This window comes from Mustela nigripes, chromosome 16 (genome assembly GCF_022355385.1).
Source record: "Mustela nigripes isolate SB6536 chromosome 16, MUSNIG.SB6536, whole genome shotgun sequence".
Lineage (NCBI taxonomy): Eukaryota > Metazoa > Chordata > Mammalia > Carnivora > Mustelidae > Mustela > Mustela nigripes.
The window spans coordinates 42187614-42202889 of record NC_081572.1 but is presented as its reverse complement, the minus strand read 5'-3'; the positions used below and the strand labels follow the sequence as shown (position 1 = coordinate 42202889).

At 50.0% G+C, this 15276-nt stretch overlaps 1 protein-coding gene across 2 annotated transcripts; it reads right to left on the bottom strand.

The window, feature by feature from the left end:
- Positions 1-641: 641 nt before the first annotated feature.
- On the bottom strand, positions 642-14835 carry PIPOX (pipecolic acid and sarcosine oxidase). Of its 2 annotated transcripts, XM_059380981.1 has the most exons (8): positions 14652-14835; positions 11880-12028; positions 4021-4234; positions 3604-3786; positions 2952-3104; positions 2398-2556; positions 1728-1803; positions 642-1450 (listed from the first exon to the last, which is right to left on the bottom strand). In XM_059380981.1, exons 1-8 carry the CDS (start codon positions 14763-14765, stop codon positions 1320-1322), a joined length of 1179 nt encoding a protein of 392 aa, XP_059236964.1. In that variant the 5' UTR covers positions 14766-14835; the 3' UTR covers positions 642-1319. The 2 variants fall into 2 exon arrangements, with proteins under 2 accessions (XP_059236964.1, XP_059236965.1); XM_059380982.1 differs by lacking the exon at positions 11880-12028 and having other exon boundaries at positions 4021-4230.
- Positions 14836-15276: the final 441 nt, after the last annotated feature.

Here is a 15276-nt window from a genome sequence, read left to right as displayed (position 1 = left end):
ATTATTCCGACTTTACAGATGTGATTAGTCCCATTTTGTGGAGGCTGAGGTTCGGGGAGCCTCTGAGAGCACCCAAGATGCAGACCCGGCAGGGGGCTGGGGACGCTGTCTGGCTTTTAAAATACCCTGGAGAAATCAGGGTGGATCCGTGTGCCTAGGCCTATGAGGCAATTCCCTCTGTGTTGTCTTTCCTTTGGGGATATTTTTACTCCTACTCCCATTTCCCACTCTTCCCCCTCAGGGCCGCCTTCTCACATTTCTGCCCCAACCAGTCGCAGGGTTTTTCCTTTTCCTCCCCGGAGCAGGCAAGCTCTCAGGTCAAACCAGCCTGGTCCAGAGATGCTCCCCCAGGGGTCTCTGCCCAGCACACATCCCCCAAGTCCAGGTTTCCACCCCTCACTCCCCCACCCACCCTGGGGTCGTTATGAGCCTGTTCCCTTCCAAAGTAATTAGTGCAAGGAGGCCAGCCGACTCGGTGCTAATGCCGTTTCATTAAGTGGGAGCAATCCTAATGATAATAAAATGGCACATTTAACATTCAAACATTGAACAGGGTTTCTAAGCGAGTGTGTCTCTCTCTTCCTTTCTGGTATAACAGCTCCATCTTCATAAGGACCTGACAATACACCCTAATGAGAGACTGGGGAGCTAAGCCTCTTTACAGAGCTAGAGAGAGAATGAGGACCAGACAAAGGATCCAGGGAAAGAGGGTACAGGGCACTGAGGGGATAAATACCCCAAGAATTCTTGGGGTTATGGACTCTGGTGCTGATTTAGACAACAAGAGTCTCTAAGAAGTAAGGTCGCATGGAGAAGAAAGCCCACCGCAGACTTGAATGCAATGCAGCTCTTCATTTCTTTGCTTATTCAACACGGTTTTTTCAACAAACATTTATTGTGCACCCAAGGTGAGCCAGATTTGTGGGGCTGGGGTTGTGATGGAGGGTGGCTCTAGTTTTAGGAAAAGGAACTCCAAAGGCAGTAGTGATCTACACGTCATCTTATTTACCCTCCCCTGGGCCGCTTCAGTTAAACCACCCCAAGTTTATAAATGTCTCATGGAAGACAATTCTAATAACTGCTTGGGTTCCCTGAGCCAGTCCCTGGGCATCCTCCTGATTGAGACATCCGTCTCAAAGGTCCTTGCTACTTGGTGATGATAGAATATCTGGTTGACCTTCTGAAAGCAAGAAAATAGTGGGACAGGGAGCTGGCCAGAGAAAGAAGGTCGATTCAATCATCCGCTGTTGACAGGGGACTCAAGAGAGACAAGGGAACAGGCTGCCATTTAATAGCCAGAGTTTAAAGATGGCCAGGGGTCAAAGGTGGGCTTTACCCAGGCCAGGGAAGCGGCTCATTCGAAAAGGTGTCAAGTCATAGGATGGTGTTAATTTCATGCTTAATTCATACAGGATCTTCCCCACAACAGGGGAGAGCTTGAATCCATGTCCTACATAAAGGAGAGAAGGTGAGATTAGGCATCCTCAGGGACAATGGCCTAGATGTCTACCACCCTCTCCCCAAATTGGGCTAACTCTCTTCTTGGTCCACATCCCAACATGGGAAGTTGCCTCCCAACAGAAGTACCTCTTCTTCTCTGTCTGCTCACCCAGCCCCTTTGTACACTCAAGTCTAGGCCTTGGCCAGCCCAGAGTGTAGAAGACGCCATTTTGCCTGGCAGTGAGATAGATGGGCTTTGAGGCACATCCTGTCCCACTCAGGCTCACCAGAGAATCCAGCACCAATGACAATGTTGTCATACTTCGGGTGGCGATCAAGAACAAAGTGCTCATCTGGGGTGTTCTAGAAAGAAACAATCACACTGTTGTCCTTCGAGGAGAGAAGGGAGAAGGAAGAACTGCAGGTTCGGGGGGAGGGGAAGAGGCTGGGTTGCTTTCCAGAAAGAATGGGAACGGGGCACGGGAATGTGTTCTGCATGCCAGCGCCCCCTCCGGGGGCGACAGTCTTTCTCATTTGTCCATCTGCCTCTCCGCTCATCCAGGGCTATGAACCCAGTAGGTGCTCAGTGAATGCATATAAACTAACTTTAGCCAAGACGCCTCGGGCTCTGGTGACATCTGTCTCTTCTCTTTGTCCCTACGGCCTGTTCAACTAGAACATCTTGCCAAAAAATCTTTTAGAGCTCTTCTGGGAAACGTCGTGAGGGGCTGCCAGGCATAAGCCTAGCCTGCTAATGAAAAGGAATATGAAAACTTCTCATGGGTCCTCTCTGATATGGAGAGGAACCAAACCCACGGAAAAAAGTCATTCGTTTCAAGTCACCTACCAGGTCAGGGGTCAAACAGCAGCAAGCCCGAGCTGTGCAGAGTCTGTCTCCTTCCCCTGTTCCCCGGGCGGTGAAGGGGCCGGGCCTGGCCAGGCTGCCCACACCCTTACCGTATACAGGCAGCGCTCCATAATGGCAGGTTTGGGCTCTAGGTCAGGTAAGTGATCTCTAACAAAGCGGCTCAGAATGTGGATGTCTTGGGTTTCTGAGAATGCTTCCGGGCAGTCCCGCTCCTCAGGATCTGCATTGTTGCCGTGGTGATAGCAGACCTAGCTCCCAATCAGAGCAGTGTGAGCAGCAGAGAGGGGCTGGGCCTTCCCGAACACCCACCCAGCCCAGGGGGCAGACTCGTGCACAGAGTGCCCCCGTCCATCATCCCAGCCATCCCCAGCCCTGACAGATGCCGTTTGTCACCACAGGAGGTTCCCTTGGCTGTTCCTTCTACACTGCCCCCCCCACCCCACCCACAGCCCCATGTTTGCCAAGGAAGGGTTCCCTTTATTGGGCCTCCGGACAGCTTGGGGGGTGGGGTGTCTTGCATTGCAAATAACGAAGAGGGAAGTGTTCTCCGCTCCTGCTGCTGGGGGATCCCTGGAATCTGTTGAAAGGGGAGTTAGAGCAGCTGCCCCAGATCTGAGGGTGGGGGGTGGGCCTTTCCGCTCACCTTCATCAGCCCTGGGTACTCTCCGGAAGGCAGCCCATAGATGTGGTGGGGAGCCTGGCTGAGGCCCAGCCCCAGGAAGCAAGGAAAGGCCTGGGACACACCATAGCTTCCAGGAACCTTCTCTCGCCAGTAACACACATTGATCCGCAGGGTCTTGAAGCAGAAAGAGGAAGTGGGAGATGAAGGGGGAAAGCCATGAAACTGTCCAGACGGTGAGAACAGTTTCTTCTGAGATCCTATAGCTCTTGAATACAAGCCTGGATGCCTCCCTTAACCTGTCTATCCTGTTTTACCCAATTCTCACATCAGTGATCTATTCCATTTTAATATGAAACATAAAGATCTCCACATCTCTGTCTCCTCCCCCAGACTTAGTCTCCCACAACTGCACTCAGCCCTACTTCTCTCTCCAGCACTTACTAATGCCTCAGATTTAGTGAGTTCCCAAGGGCTTTCTATTGATTCGATCATTTAATTCTCCAACAGTCCAATCCCCATTTTACATGTTATAAAACTGAGGCTCTTGAGGGGAACTAATCAGCCCACGTTCGTCCACCGGCAAGCAGCAGTTCCGGGACTCAACCTTGAGTCCATCGGACTCCCAGGCATCTTCTCTTAGGCACCAATTCTCGGGCTTCCAGTGACTCCTTACCCGGAGGGGCAGCTCAATTCCCAGGGGACGGAGGAGCCGGTTGGTCCAAGGACCTGCTGTGATGATCAAGCTTCTGGCTTGGTAGCTCCTGGAAGTACTTCTCACTGTGATGGGTTGCCCTGGTTTTATCTCTTCCACCTTCTCTCCATCACGCACTAGGCCTCCGAGACGTTGAATTGCATCCTGAAAGGGCAGCGGCAGGGATGGGCAAAATGAGTTAGCTCTCTGTATGGTTCACCCTGGTGAACAAGAGTCCCTCACTTCCGGGGGAACAGACAGCACAGACTCCAGACCTCCTGTCCCATAGTGACAAGGCCTAGCAGCATATATAAAGTGCCTTGCCCAAAAAGTCCAGAATAAACCCAGCAGGGTGAAGGCCCTCGTCGGCCACCTTGCCCCACATGTTGTACGTATTACCTGGAGGGCTCTGAGGGCCCTGTCTGCATAGAGAACCCCTCCAGACTTGTCCAAGAGCCCCACTTCTCCCCTGGCCAACCGAACATTGGGGAAACATTGCTTTAGTTCCTCAGCCGAGAGACACTGGTGTTCCACCCCTTGTCGAGACAAAGTGGCCTGGATGGTTTTTAATTCTGAATTCTCCTTCATTCCCAGCAGCAGTAGCCCAGTCTGCCTGTAATAAATAAATAAATAAAGGCCTATGGGTGAGGGTATGAGTCAGGGCTCTGGGCCATTCACTCTCATTCTTCAGCAAGGGTCCCATCAAGGGACACTGTGCAAAGAACTGGTAAAGTCAGGGCACCTCGCTGGCTCAGTCAGTGGAGCATGGAGCCTTCTGCGAAAGATTAAAAAAAAAAAATGGGGGTGCCTGGGTGGCTCAGTTGGTTGGGCGTCTGACTCTTGGTTTAGGTCCAGGTCATGATCTCATGGGTCACGGATCAAGCCCGTGTGGAGCTCCAAGCTCAGCAGGGAATCTGCTGAGATTCTCTCCCTCTGTCCCTCCCCCTGCTCATGCTCATGCAAGCTCTCTCTCTCTCTCTCTCTCTCTCTCTTTAAATCTTTTTTTTTTTTTTTTAAAGATTTTTATTTATTTATTTGACAGAGAGAGATCACAAGTAGGCAGAGAGGCAGGCAGAGAGAGAGAGAGGAGGAAGCAGGCTCCCCGCTGAGCAGAGAGCCCGATGCGGGACTCGACCCCAGGACCCTGAGATCATGACCTGAGCCGAAGGCAGCGGCTTAACCCACTGAGCCACCCAGGCGCCCTCTCTTTAAATCTTTAAAAAATATACTTAAGGGGCCCCTGAGTGACTCAGTCATTAAGCGTCTGCCTTCGGCTCAGGTCATGATCCCAGCATCCTGGGATAGAGCCCTGCACTGGGCTCCCTGCTCAGTAGGAAGCCTGCTTCTCCCTCTCCCCCACTCCCCCTGCTTGTGTTCCCTCTCTCTGCCAAATAAGTAAATAAAATCTTTAAATATATATATACATATGTATATATATTTATATGTTATAAAATAAAAAGAACTGGTAAAGTCATCTCAATGCTGTCATTAGGGTCCCATTCAGTATTCCTGAGCTGACTGCCTGCCCACTCCCAAGTTCCCTGGCTCTCACTATTGGTTTGCTTGTCCCTCCATCCTCTCAGGATCCATCCCTCCCTGGAGGGCAGACATCGGAAATCCTCTTATCGCTGCACTAGAAAGTGGTAGGTGTTTCTTCCTCTTCCTCCATCCCCTGGCCCATTCACTTTTCTGATCTCGATCCTTTTTTTTTTTTTTTACGATTTTATTTATTTGGGACAGACAGAATACACATGAGAAGCGGGGAGGGAAGTGGGAGAGGGAGCTTGATCCCAGGATCCAGGGACCATGACCCTATCCGAAGGCAGAAACCCAACCGACTGAGCCACCAAGGTGCCCCTGATCTTGATTCTTTATCCTCTTTCCCCCCTCCTCCACCTCCCTGCTCTTTCTTTTCCTGCAGGCCTTTTCCCCTCTATCATGTTCTGTCCCTTGCTGTGCATCTCTCAGGTCCCCCTCTGAGGCTGTCTGTTTCCTGGAAAGGATCCTAAACTAGGAGACTGAGCTCTGGGTCCTGTCTGGGCAGACGCCTCCTGATGTTTGGGTTGCCTACTGCTCCAGCCCCCAGATTCCTCTGTAATGCATGCCGGCTGACCTATTGGTGCTCCCGCCCCGACCCTGGGACACAGTGACCAGGCATGGGTCATTTTTTAAGTTGCCACAATGCCTGGGCGTGGCTCCTCACATTAAGTGGGCTGACCCTGCAAAGTTCAGTGAGATCCCGCCAAAATGCATGCGGACAGCACCCTCGTGCAGAAACACCAGGAGGTGGTCTCTGAGGGTTCCAGCAGATTCCCAGCGATTCTATGGTTTTCTTCCTCCCTCTACTTCCCTTTCTGCTTCCTACTCTCTAGGGGAGGGAATGCTGTTTTTCTTTAATATTTCCTGTCTCTCTGTTGTGAGAGACCAGAGCCGATCTATACTTTCGGTGGGAACGGATCTGAACAATGTAAGGGTCACTTCGGCCCTTGGGACCATTGCCGCAGTCCCTCTCCCTTTCAGCAGCTGCGGTGACCAGCATCAGCCTGGTACATCCCCCAGGTACTGTGTATAAAGCTCGTAATAGCCTATAATGGAGTCTCATGGATATTACATGCTTCCAAATCCCACATTATCTGGTTGGGGGGATTAAAGAGAAGATTGGGAGGGGGTAGGGACACAGCGGGCCCTGGGGCCGGTGTCAGTACACAGAGCCGCGCAGCGTGCCCAATCCATTCGCCATGGCCCCCGCCTACCCAGCACTGAGCACCGGCAAAAAGAATTGAGCGCCTCTGCCTCTTCAAAGCTTTGCAGAAGGAAGATGCTGTTGAATACCCACTAGCCAGCAGGGGCCTTTCCCCATGGCCCCCCAAAGGACTTTCAGATTGGTTCTCAGGTAATGAAAACTTGCCTAGGACACTCCTCAGTCAGGTAAAGGGGATCCTTAAGAAGTCACGCAAGTGCATGACCCTGAGCCATTTTTACTGGATGCGGTTGGGGCTGGATGGGATTCTGGGGAAGATGGGCTTAACCCTCACCTTCGCAGTTACCCTGTCAGATCCCTGGCTCAGGAATCTCAGAGCAGCCTATCCCAACCCCTGCCTGCAGTATACCCACCATGGTCTCCCACGTACCCTACAGTTTAGCTCCTTCCCTTCCACCCTTCCTCCCTTCCTCTTTCCCTCCCCCACTTCCTTCCTTCTTTCCTTGAAGTCCGAACTCCTCGTACAGGAAGGTGCTGTATGGGGAAAACAAACTCAAGCCAAGACAACAGACCAATCTGTCGAATTCTGAAATGCTGAGTGATGTTCTAATTCCCAAGCCGTCCCATGGTGTATGAAGCCGGAGCTCCCATCCCCGGGAGTCATCAGTGAGCTGATTCTGCCGGTGAATGTAATTGTGCTGATTGTAATCATTTTGCTCCAGCTCTCTGCCCCTGTGGCATTTATTTCTTAGCCCAGATATTGATCTAACAGTGGGAAATTTTCCATCTGAATTTGTGATGCTGGACCCTCCCCTAGTCCGAAGATGCGTTTGGGAAATTCTCATTTTCCGTGGATCACAGCTGAGCTATTTGGCCTGAGGGAAACCGTGCACTGCTGGAGAAATGCCTCGGATTGGAGAGAGATTTTTGACCATTATGAGCAAATCGGAAATAAATGTAAAACACTGCCTGCGAATGCAAAGGCCTGTCATTATGGGAGATAGGTGAGAGGCTCCTGTGGGAAATGCTTCGAGAATTGGAAATCAGTCAGTCAAAACCGGGATCAGAGAATGGGCCTTTTCTCCCCAGTATGAAGATAGATGACTTCCACGGGCAGATTGAAAATCATTTAAGTGCTTATTTTCTTAATGGCTTTTCCTAGATCCCAATAAACAGACGGCTCGTTCTGCACCAATTTCTCACCCCTGTGCTCTGGGCCTCCCTCCTGTCTTTTTCGACTCAGACCTAGGCTACAAAAGTTTGGGAGGAGAGGAATGAGAAGAGACAAGGCCATCGTAAAAAAAAAAAAAAAAAAAAAAAAAATGGAAAAAGAAGAAAGGTCCAGGAAATGCCTGGTCAGGGCTGGCCTAGAAAGAAGCTCCTTGAAGTAAGACTGGGTTGTCAGGGACCCTTGGAAAGAGCGCAGCTCCCAGCACGCCGCCAGCTGAGCACAGAGAATGAGGTATGAGCTGTGCCTTCCTCCAGCCCTAGCTGGATCCAGCACGAGGAAGAGGTCATTGAAGAATCCTCCCAAGGGTCTTGTTGGCTCCTCTAGCCGACTAAGCCTAGGACGTGATGTAAGGAGCTGGTGATCAGGGATTTCCATCTGTTACTACAGCAGGACCGGAGGCCGCATGGAGAAGGGAGCCACCGGGAGGGGCACAGAGCTCTCCCTGCACCTGCCATCTCCCATCCCTGGCTCCCACTTCCCCCTCCGGGGGTTAAAAAATGCCAGTCAAGCAGGCTCCCAGAGTCACCTTGGGGAAGAGACTCAGTAATGGCTGCTGTCTTTGTTGGTTTTGGAGGAGCTCTTGGCTTTCATCTTCCGCTCAGTGGGCCGAGGTGGAATTGGTTAACAAAGACTGCTCCGGGGAGGGGATGTGGCTGACAAGCCAGACACTTCACAGACACAGGAAGCAGCAGCTGCGGAGGGGGCCCCCCGCCAGGTTCTGCCAGCAGCTGTATTGCCTACGGCTGTGATCTTGTCTGATATTGTCAGTTAAGCAGGGGCAGCCTGGGTCAGGAGCTAGATATTAGGACTCAAAGGGAGAAGGCGGGGCAAGCGAGAGATGGGCCCCAGAGCTGGGATTTGCTGGTGGCATCAGGGTCCCCGGCTGTACACATCACAAAACACTCAGACCTTGTGATCTGACACACGGGTCGTCTGTACCCGGCATCTATGCATATACCCTGAGCCCACCCAGGCTGAGTATGCCACTGTCACGGAAAGAGGCAGAACAGAATATAAAGAATCGGACAGCTGCCTTAGCGACCACCTCCCGAAGATACTTGTTTGTTTGTTTGTTATCACCATCAAATAGCCTTGAGAAAATACACTCGTATCTATCAGTTAGATTATAATGTTGTGCTCGTTCTCCCAGCAGCACCTAGGAGAGTAAGAACCACGAAGATGATGAATCATTTAGAAAATCAGAATCAAGAACAAAAGCTAAAGGGACTGAAATGGGAAGTATCCATTCTGTGTTCCTGAGTCAAAGAACCAAATAGATGAGTGTGCCCGTGTAAATCTGATTAGCCACGAGAAAGGACTTGATAATGATAATGGTAATAATAATAATGGCAACACCTAGCCCCCTGTAGAGCTTGAACGATTTTCCAAAGCACATTCACTTTACTCTTCATTTTTCATAACTGGGAAGGTAAGTCATCAGAATGGTCTTTGCAGAGGGTCTACGATATGTTCCTGGCTTTAAATATATATTAGCAGTCTTTCGACCCGGAATGATTTAGACATCAGTTTGTTGAACAGAGGGGATGGACAAGGTCACCAGTCTGCACTATCTTCTAAACCAGCCAGCAGACTATGACCCAGGCACCAGATCAGGTCTACCAACTTTTCTTGTTTGTCATACAAGCCAAGATGATTTTTATATTTTTTAGTGGTTGATTTAAAAAGAATATTTTGCGACACGAAAAGTGAATGAAATTTCAGCATCCATGAATAAAGTTTTATTGGCACACACCTATGCTCATTTATTTATGCATCACCTGGGGCTGCTTGCCCTCTACAATGGCAGCACTGGGTAATCGGCAGAGTTGAACAATTACAACAGAGACCATACGGTCTGCGAAGTCTAAAATACTATGCGGCCATTCTGGAAAAAGTCCACCAAGCCCTATTCTAGACTAAGAAGAATAGGGCTTGCGATTTGCACTAACAGGTTAAGACCCTCACGGCTCGGTAGCAACCCTTTCATAGGTTATGGGGAGAATTAAGTGACTTAACATGCATTGAGTTTGTTTTTTTTTTTTAAGATTTTATTTATTTATTTGACAGATCACAAGTAGGCAGAGAGGCAGGCAGAGAGAGAGGGAAGCAGGCTCCCCACTGAGCAGAGAACCCGATGCGGGGCGCAATCCCAGGACGCCGAGATCATAACCTGAGCGGAAGGCAGAGGCTTAACCCACTGAGCCATCCAGGCACCCCCCTATTGAGCACTTCTAAAACAGCCTTAGTGGGACGCCTGGGTGGCTCAGTGGGTTAAGCAGCTGCCTTCGGCTCAGGTCATAATCCCAGCGTCCTAGGATCGAGTCCCACATCGGGCTCCTTGCTCCACAGGGAGCCTGCCTCTCCCTCTGACTTTGCCTGCCATTCTGCCTGTGCTCGCTCTCTCTCTCTGACAAATAAATAAATACAAATCTTAAAAATAAATAAATAAATAAACAACCTTAGTTTCTTATCACGAGCGCTAAATACAGGATGATGGCGGTGATGGTGATGACGAAGGACTGGTCAATACCACTCAAAGCCTTTCACCGACTCATCCTCACCATAGTCCCATGAAATCCGCACCCCTCCTTTACAGGTGAGAACGCTGAGTCTCACAGAGGTTAAACAACTTGCTCCAAACCACACACCTAAATGTGTCAGAGCTGACATGTAGAGCTAGGTCCCCCGGGTCCCACAGCCCTTCCAAATTCCTGTCCTCCTGCCAAGAGGAGGATGGCGAGATGAGAATCTTCTACCCAAGCATTCCTTTCCCTCGTTCCTGCCGCCATGCCCCTTGACGTCCACAGGTGCTGCATCCCACCGGTCTCCCCTTGCCCTTCTTCCTCCCTGTGCAATGGAGATAGGATACAGCTGGTGCAAAATAGGTAGAACGAGCTGCCATTTATCGAAAGGGGCTAGGCTCTATGCCAAGTACTTCATGAGAGTCTCGTTTAAGGGGCACCTGGGTGGCTCAGTTGGTTAAGCCTCTGACTCTTGATTTCAGCTCAGGTCGTGATCTCAGGGTTGTGACATCAAGCCCCACAACTGCTCATCTGGGCGTGGAGCCTTCTTAATAGTCTCTCTCTTCCTCGCTCTCTGCCCCTCCCCACTCCTTCTCTTACAGATAAAGTCTCATTTAATCCTCCACAAAGCCTTGTGAAATAAAAATGAGGCAGAGAGAAGTACACAAACTTTTCCAATGTCACGCAGCCAGTAAGAGGTAGAGCACAAAGTCAAGTTCAAGCCCGTTCTCCAGAATCATGTCCCCTCTGAAAGATTCCAGAGACTCTCCTAACATCATTTCTTCGTTACTTCCTTGTCTGCTGGGGAGAAGGGTGCCCTCCAAGGCCTCACCACCTCTTTTAGTACCCGAAACTCAGCAGTATTCACAGATGGCTGACAGAGGGGGGTCGTTTAGCTGGGCCACCCTTCAGTGAGACATGCTCCTTTATTTGGGTGCTGGGCACATTAGCTGCCTCTGGAATAAATCTGTAATTAGCTGTCCTAGCTGTATTTGCATAATGGATTTCACTTTGTTCTTAAGTTAATGGTGTTTTTGCAACAGAACAGTAACCTCTTGGTTCCTGGCCATTAAAATAACTGCCACCCTCTAGGATAGAGCTGAGGTTTTGTAGAAAGTTCGGTTAAGAGCCACAGCGACGGTGGGAAGGGATGTGGGGCGGGTTGGTTAAAGCTCTCTATGGGCCGTGGATCGTCTGCCTTCTTCCCCATGAGTGTTTGGAAGGTCAGGGGAGGTTGTGGGCGGGAGTTGGGGGGAGCAGAGGAATCTTAAGGGTTAGAGAGCCACGGGGACAGCAGAGATCCCTAGCAAGCAATGGGGTCTGAAGAGGAGGCCTACAGGGAGAGGCATTCAGAGAAAATGAATGGATGATAGGGGTCGCTCTAGGGGAGAGGACCCGGTTATGCTATTAGCAGGAATATAAAGAATGAAGATGGCAGCCTCTTCCTTTATTTCAACCGCTTCCCTAAAAGAGTCTCAGATGACTACACCGAGATGCCGAGGCAAACCCCAGCTCTGGGTATCTGCTCCCAGTGTCTTTTCAGTCATCTTCCCCACACCCGCTCTGCCGGCCTTGGACACGTGCTGGGAACCCACTGCTGGAACTCAGAGTGTGGCAGGAGCCAGCTGGACTGACCGACAGGGCGATCAGGACAGTGAGCAGAACACGCCCACGTGTCTGGCACGTCCCGAGGCCCTGTGTCCCTCCACTGCACTTCCGGTGTTCATGGCCCTGCTGCCTCACCTACTCAAAGCTCCTCCAGGCCCTGGGTCCCACAATTCAAGCAATTCCCCCACCTGCCAACCTGTGTAACTGGGTCCCAGCCTCACGCTCCAGCTGGGCCCATATCTGGTAGCACTCATCCATCATCTGGGTGTAAAAGTCTTCGGGGTATGCCCTCCGGATAATCCGGCTCTGCCCATGGGAGCTTCCTCGGGAGTGTGGTAGAAAAAACTGGAAATGGAGAACAAGAGAGACTACCGAAGGTGTTACCCCTTGCACACGGTCCCTTCCCCCGCTTAGGAGCTAGCTCCTTGTGTGTTGTCAGGCAGGAGCGTTTATTCTTTAAATATTTCCATACAGTCTCCCTTTATGGCCAAGTTACTGATCTGGCCAACAGCATAGATGTTCTTAGTAGCTTAACTCAGCTTCCCTTTTGGTAACATTACTCACTTCCCTAAATCCTTCTGTTAGTTAGTCTTTGGTCATGTTGCTGCAACCCCTCCCCACTTGGTCTCATAGAGAAGCATAATTGGTTTTTTTGTCTGTTTTTTTTTTTAAAGATTTTATTTATTTATTTGACAGACAGAGATCACAAGTAGGCAGAGAGGCACGCAGAGAGAGAGGAGGAAGCAGAGAGCCCGATGTGGGGCTCGATCCCAGGACCCTGGGATCATGACGTGAGCTGAAGACAGATGCTTAACCGACTGAGCCACCCAGGCGCCTGAGGAGCATAACCAGAAAGAAACTTTGATATCATTGCAGTCTAGCCCCTTCTTATTTTTTTTCCCCAAAAATTTTGTTTAAATTCTAGTTAGTTAACATATGGTGTAATATCAGTTTCAGGAGTAGAAGTTAGTGATTCATCACTTGCCTATAACACCCCGTGCTCATCACCACAAGTGCCCTCCTTAATCCCTGTCACCCAGCCAGCCCATCCCCTGCCCACCTCCCTCTGTCAACCCTCAGTTTGTTCTCTATCGTTAAGAGTCTCTTATGGTTTATTTCCCTCTCTTTTTGCCCCCTTCCCATATGTTCATCAGTTTTGTTTCTTAAATTCCACACATTAAAAAAAAAAATCCACATATGAGTGAAATCATATGGTATTTGTCTTTCTCTAACTAATTTATTTCACTTAGCATAATACACTCTGGCTCCATCCCCATCACTGCAAATGGCAAGAGTTCCATTTTTTGATGGCTGAGTAATATTCCATTGTATATATATACCACATCTTCTTTATCCATTCATCTGTCGATGGACACTTGGGCTTTCCGTAGTTTGATTATTGTTGATCATGCTACTCTAAACTTGGGGATGCATGTACATTTTCAGACAATATCGGGCGCGTTCAGGGTGGTATGGCCGTAGACTCATGTACATTTTCTTTTTTTTTTTTTTTTTTTTTAAGATTTTATTTATTCATTTGGCACAGAGAGATCACAAGTAGGCAGAGAGGCAGGCAGAGAGAGAGGAGGAAGCAGGCTCCCTGCAGAGCAGAGAACCCAATGCGGGACTCGATCCCAGGACCCTGAGATCATGACCCGAGCCGAAGGCAGCGGCCTAACCCACTGAGCCACCCAGGCGCCCTCATGTACATTTTCAAATCTGTATTTTTATACCCTAGGGGTCCAATACCTAGGGGAGCAATTGCTCGATTGTAGCGTAGCTCTATTTTTAACTTTTTGAGGAAACTCCAGGCTGTTTTCCATAACTCCCTTCATTTTCTGGACAAGGAAGCTGATGATTTTTCTCTGTGGGTTCCGATCTCTTGGGACAAGGGAACCACCTTGGGATTTAGCAAAAGATGGAGAGTTTCCTGCAAGGTTAGACCAGGAATCCCTTAGGCTTTCTGAAAACCAAGAGAGAAACAAAAAAGGTTTCTAACCAACCCAGTTCATTACCAAGAAGAGTGAACCAAAAGCCACCTGGATAGCCGTAGGCAGGATGGGAGAATAGAAGCCCTTGGAAAGTGGTCTGCGTGGACCTGCCCTGGGAAGGACCCTGGAGATACAGAGCTCCCTGACCCCAACATGTGCAGTGATCACAGTAGAATAGACTGCATGGGGTCACCTTCTCTATAATGACAAATAAGACCTACTTATTCCTGGTGTATCAAACAATAAGGCTGCTATCAACCAGAGGTAGCAGGAAAAACAAAAACAAAAACAAAAAAAACCCAGAAGGCTCCTCTGGGTTCCAAGGTGTGAGGCCAGGGAAACCCAGGGAAGAATCCTACCTCTTAGGCTGACAAATCAGCTTTTCCCTCTGGGCAAAATTATTTTTACTTAAGGTAACCCAAAGCAGAACGGATTATTTTTCTGAGCTGGATCAAACATTTTGGCACAGAAGAGACTGAGTGGCAGGAAGGAAGAGAATAGGACCTGGGATACTTTTTTTTTTTTTTTTTTTTTTTTTTTAAGATTTTATTTACTTATTTGACAGAGATCACAAGTAGGCAGAGAGGCAGGCAGAGTGAGAGGAAGCAGGCTCCCCGCTGAGCAGAGAGCGGGATGCGGGACTCAATCCCAGGACCTGGGGATCATGACCTGAGGCAGAGGCTTTAACCTACTGAGCGACCCAGGCGCCTGACCTGGGATAGTTCTTGATCAAGGGCAGGAACCAGGAGGCAGGAAAAGGAGGAAATGTGCCTGGAAACTCAATATGGGTCTTAGGGAGGGTAGAACTCTCTTTGCATTGTCATGAAACACACCGGGCAGCAAAGCTGCAAATTGCACAAAATTTGACAGTCAGACCCTTTGGCCTCACCCCAAAGCCTGCTGGCTCTGGAAACTTCTCGCTAGAGGAGGAGGGAGGGACAGTCCCTAAAGTGGGGAGTGCAGAGGGGACACAGTACCTGCTCCAGCAGGATGACCCTCTTCCCGTGTCTGGCCAGGTGGTATGCTGTGAAGCAGCCTTGGATGCCTGCCCCGATCACAATGGCATCACAGAGATCTTTCTGAGCAGCCATGATGCCCGCTTAGCCCTACAGCTACAAAGCCCACACACAAAGGAGAAAGCAAGCAAAAGTAAGCTGGGGGCTAAAGGAGGAGGAGTAGGGCAAAGTCCAGCGTGACCAGCATTCCCACAATCCCCCGGGGCTGTGTCCTTCTCCCCTGCTCCTCCCTCCAGGCAAAGCCTGGCCTAGGGCTCAGCCCCCACCTCCCCCGCAGAGCGGGACTGGGTAGTCTGATTTCCGAGGTTTAGCCCAGCTCAGCTGCCGGCCTCACCCTTGTATCCCTCTAGCTTTCTATTCTTGGCTCAATTATTGTCATGCAAATGGTCCTTCCTATGCCACCTTCCTGTCTCATTATGATCTTTGTCTCTGGGACTTCGGCCCTGGAATTTCAATGCCTCCTAGACCAAGCTGGGCACCGGGAATGCTGCCTCCCCCTGCTGGCTTCCCTCCCTTCAGCCTGATTTCCTTTGGAGATTCTGAAAGGGCCAAGCTAAGGACTTGGCACTTTGCCCAGGGTAAGGCC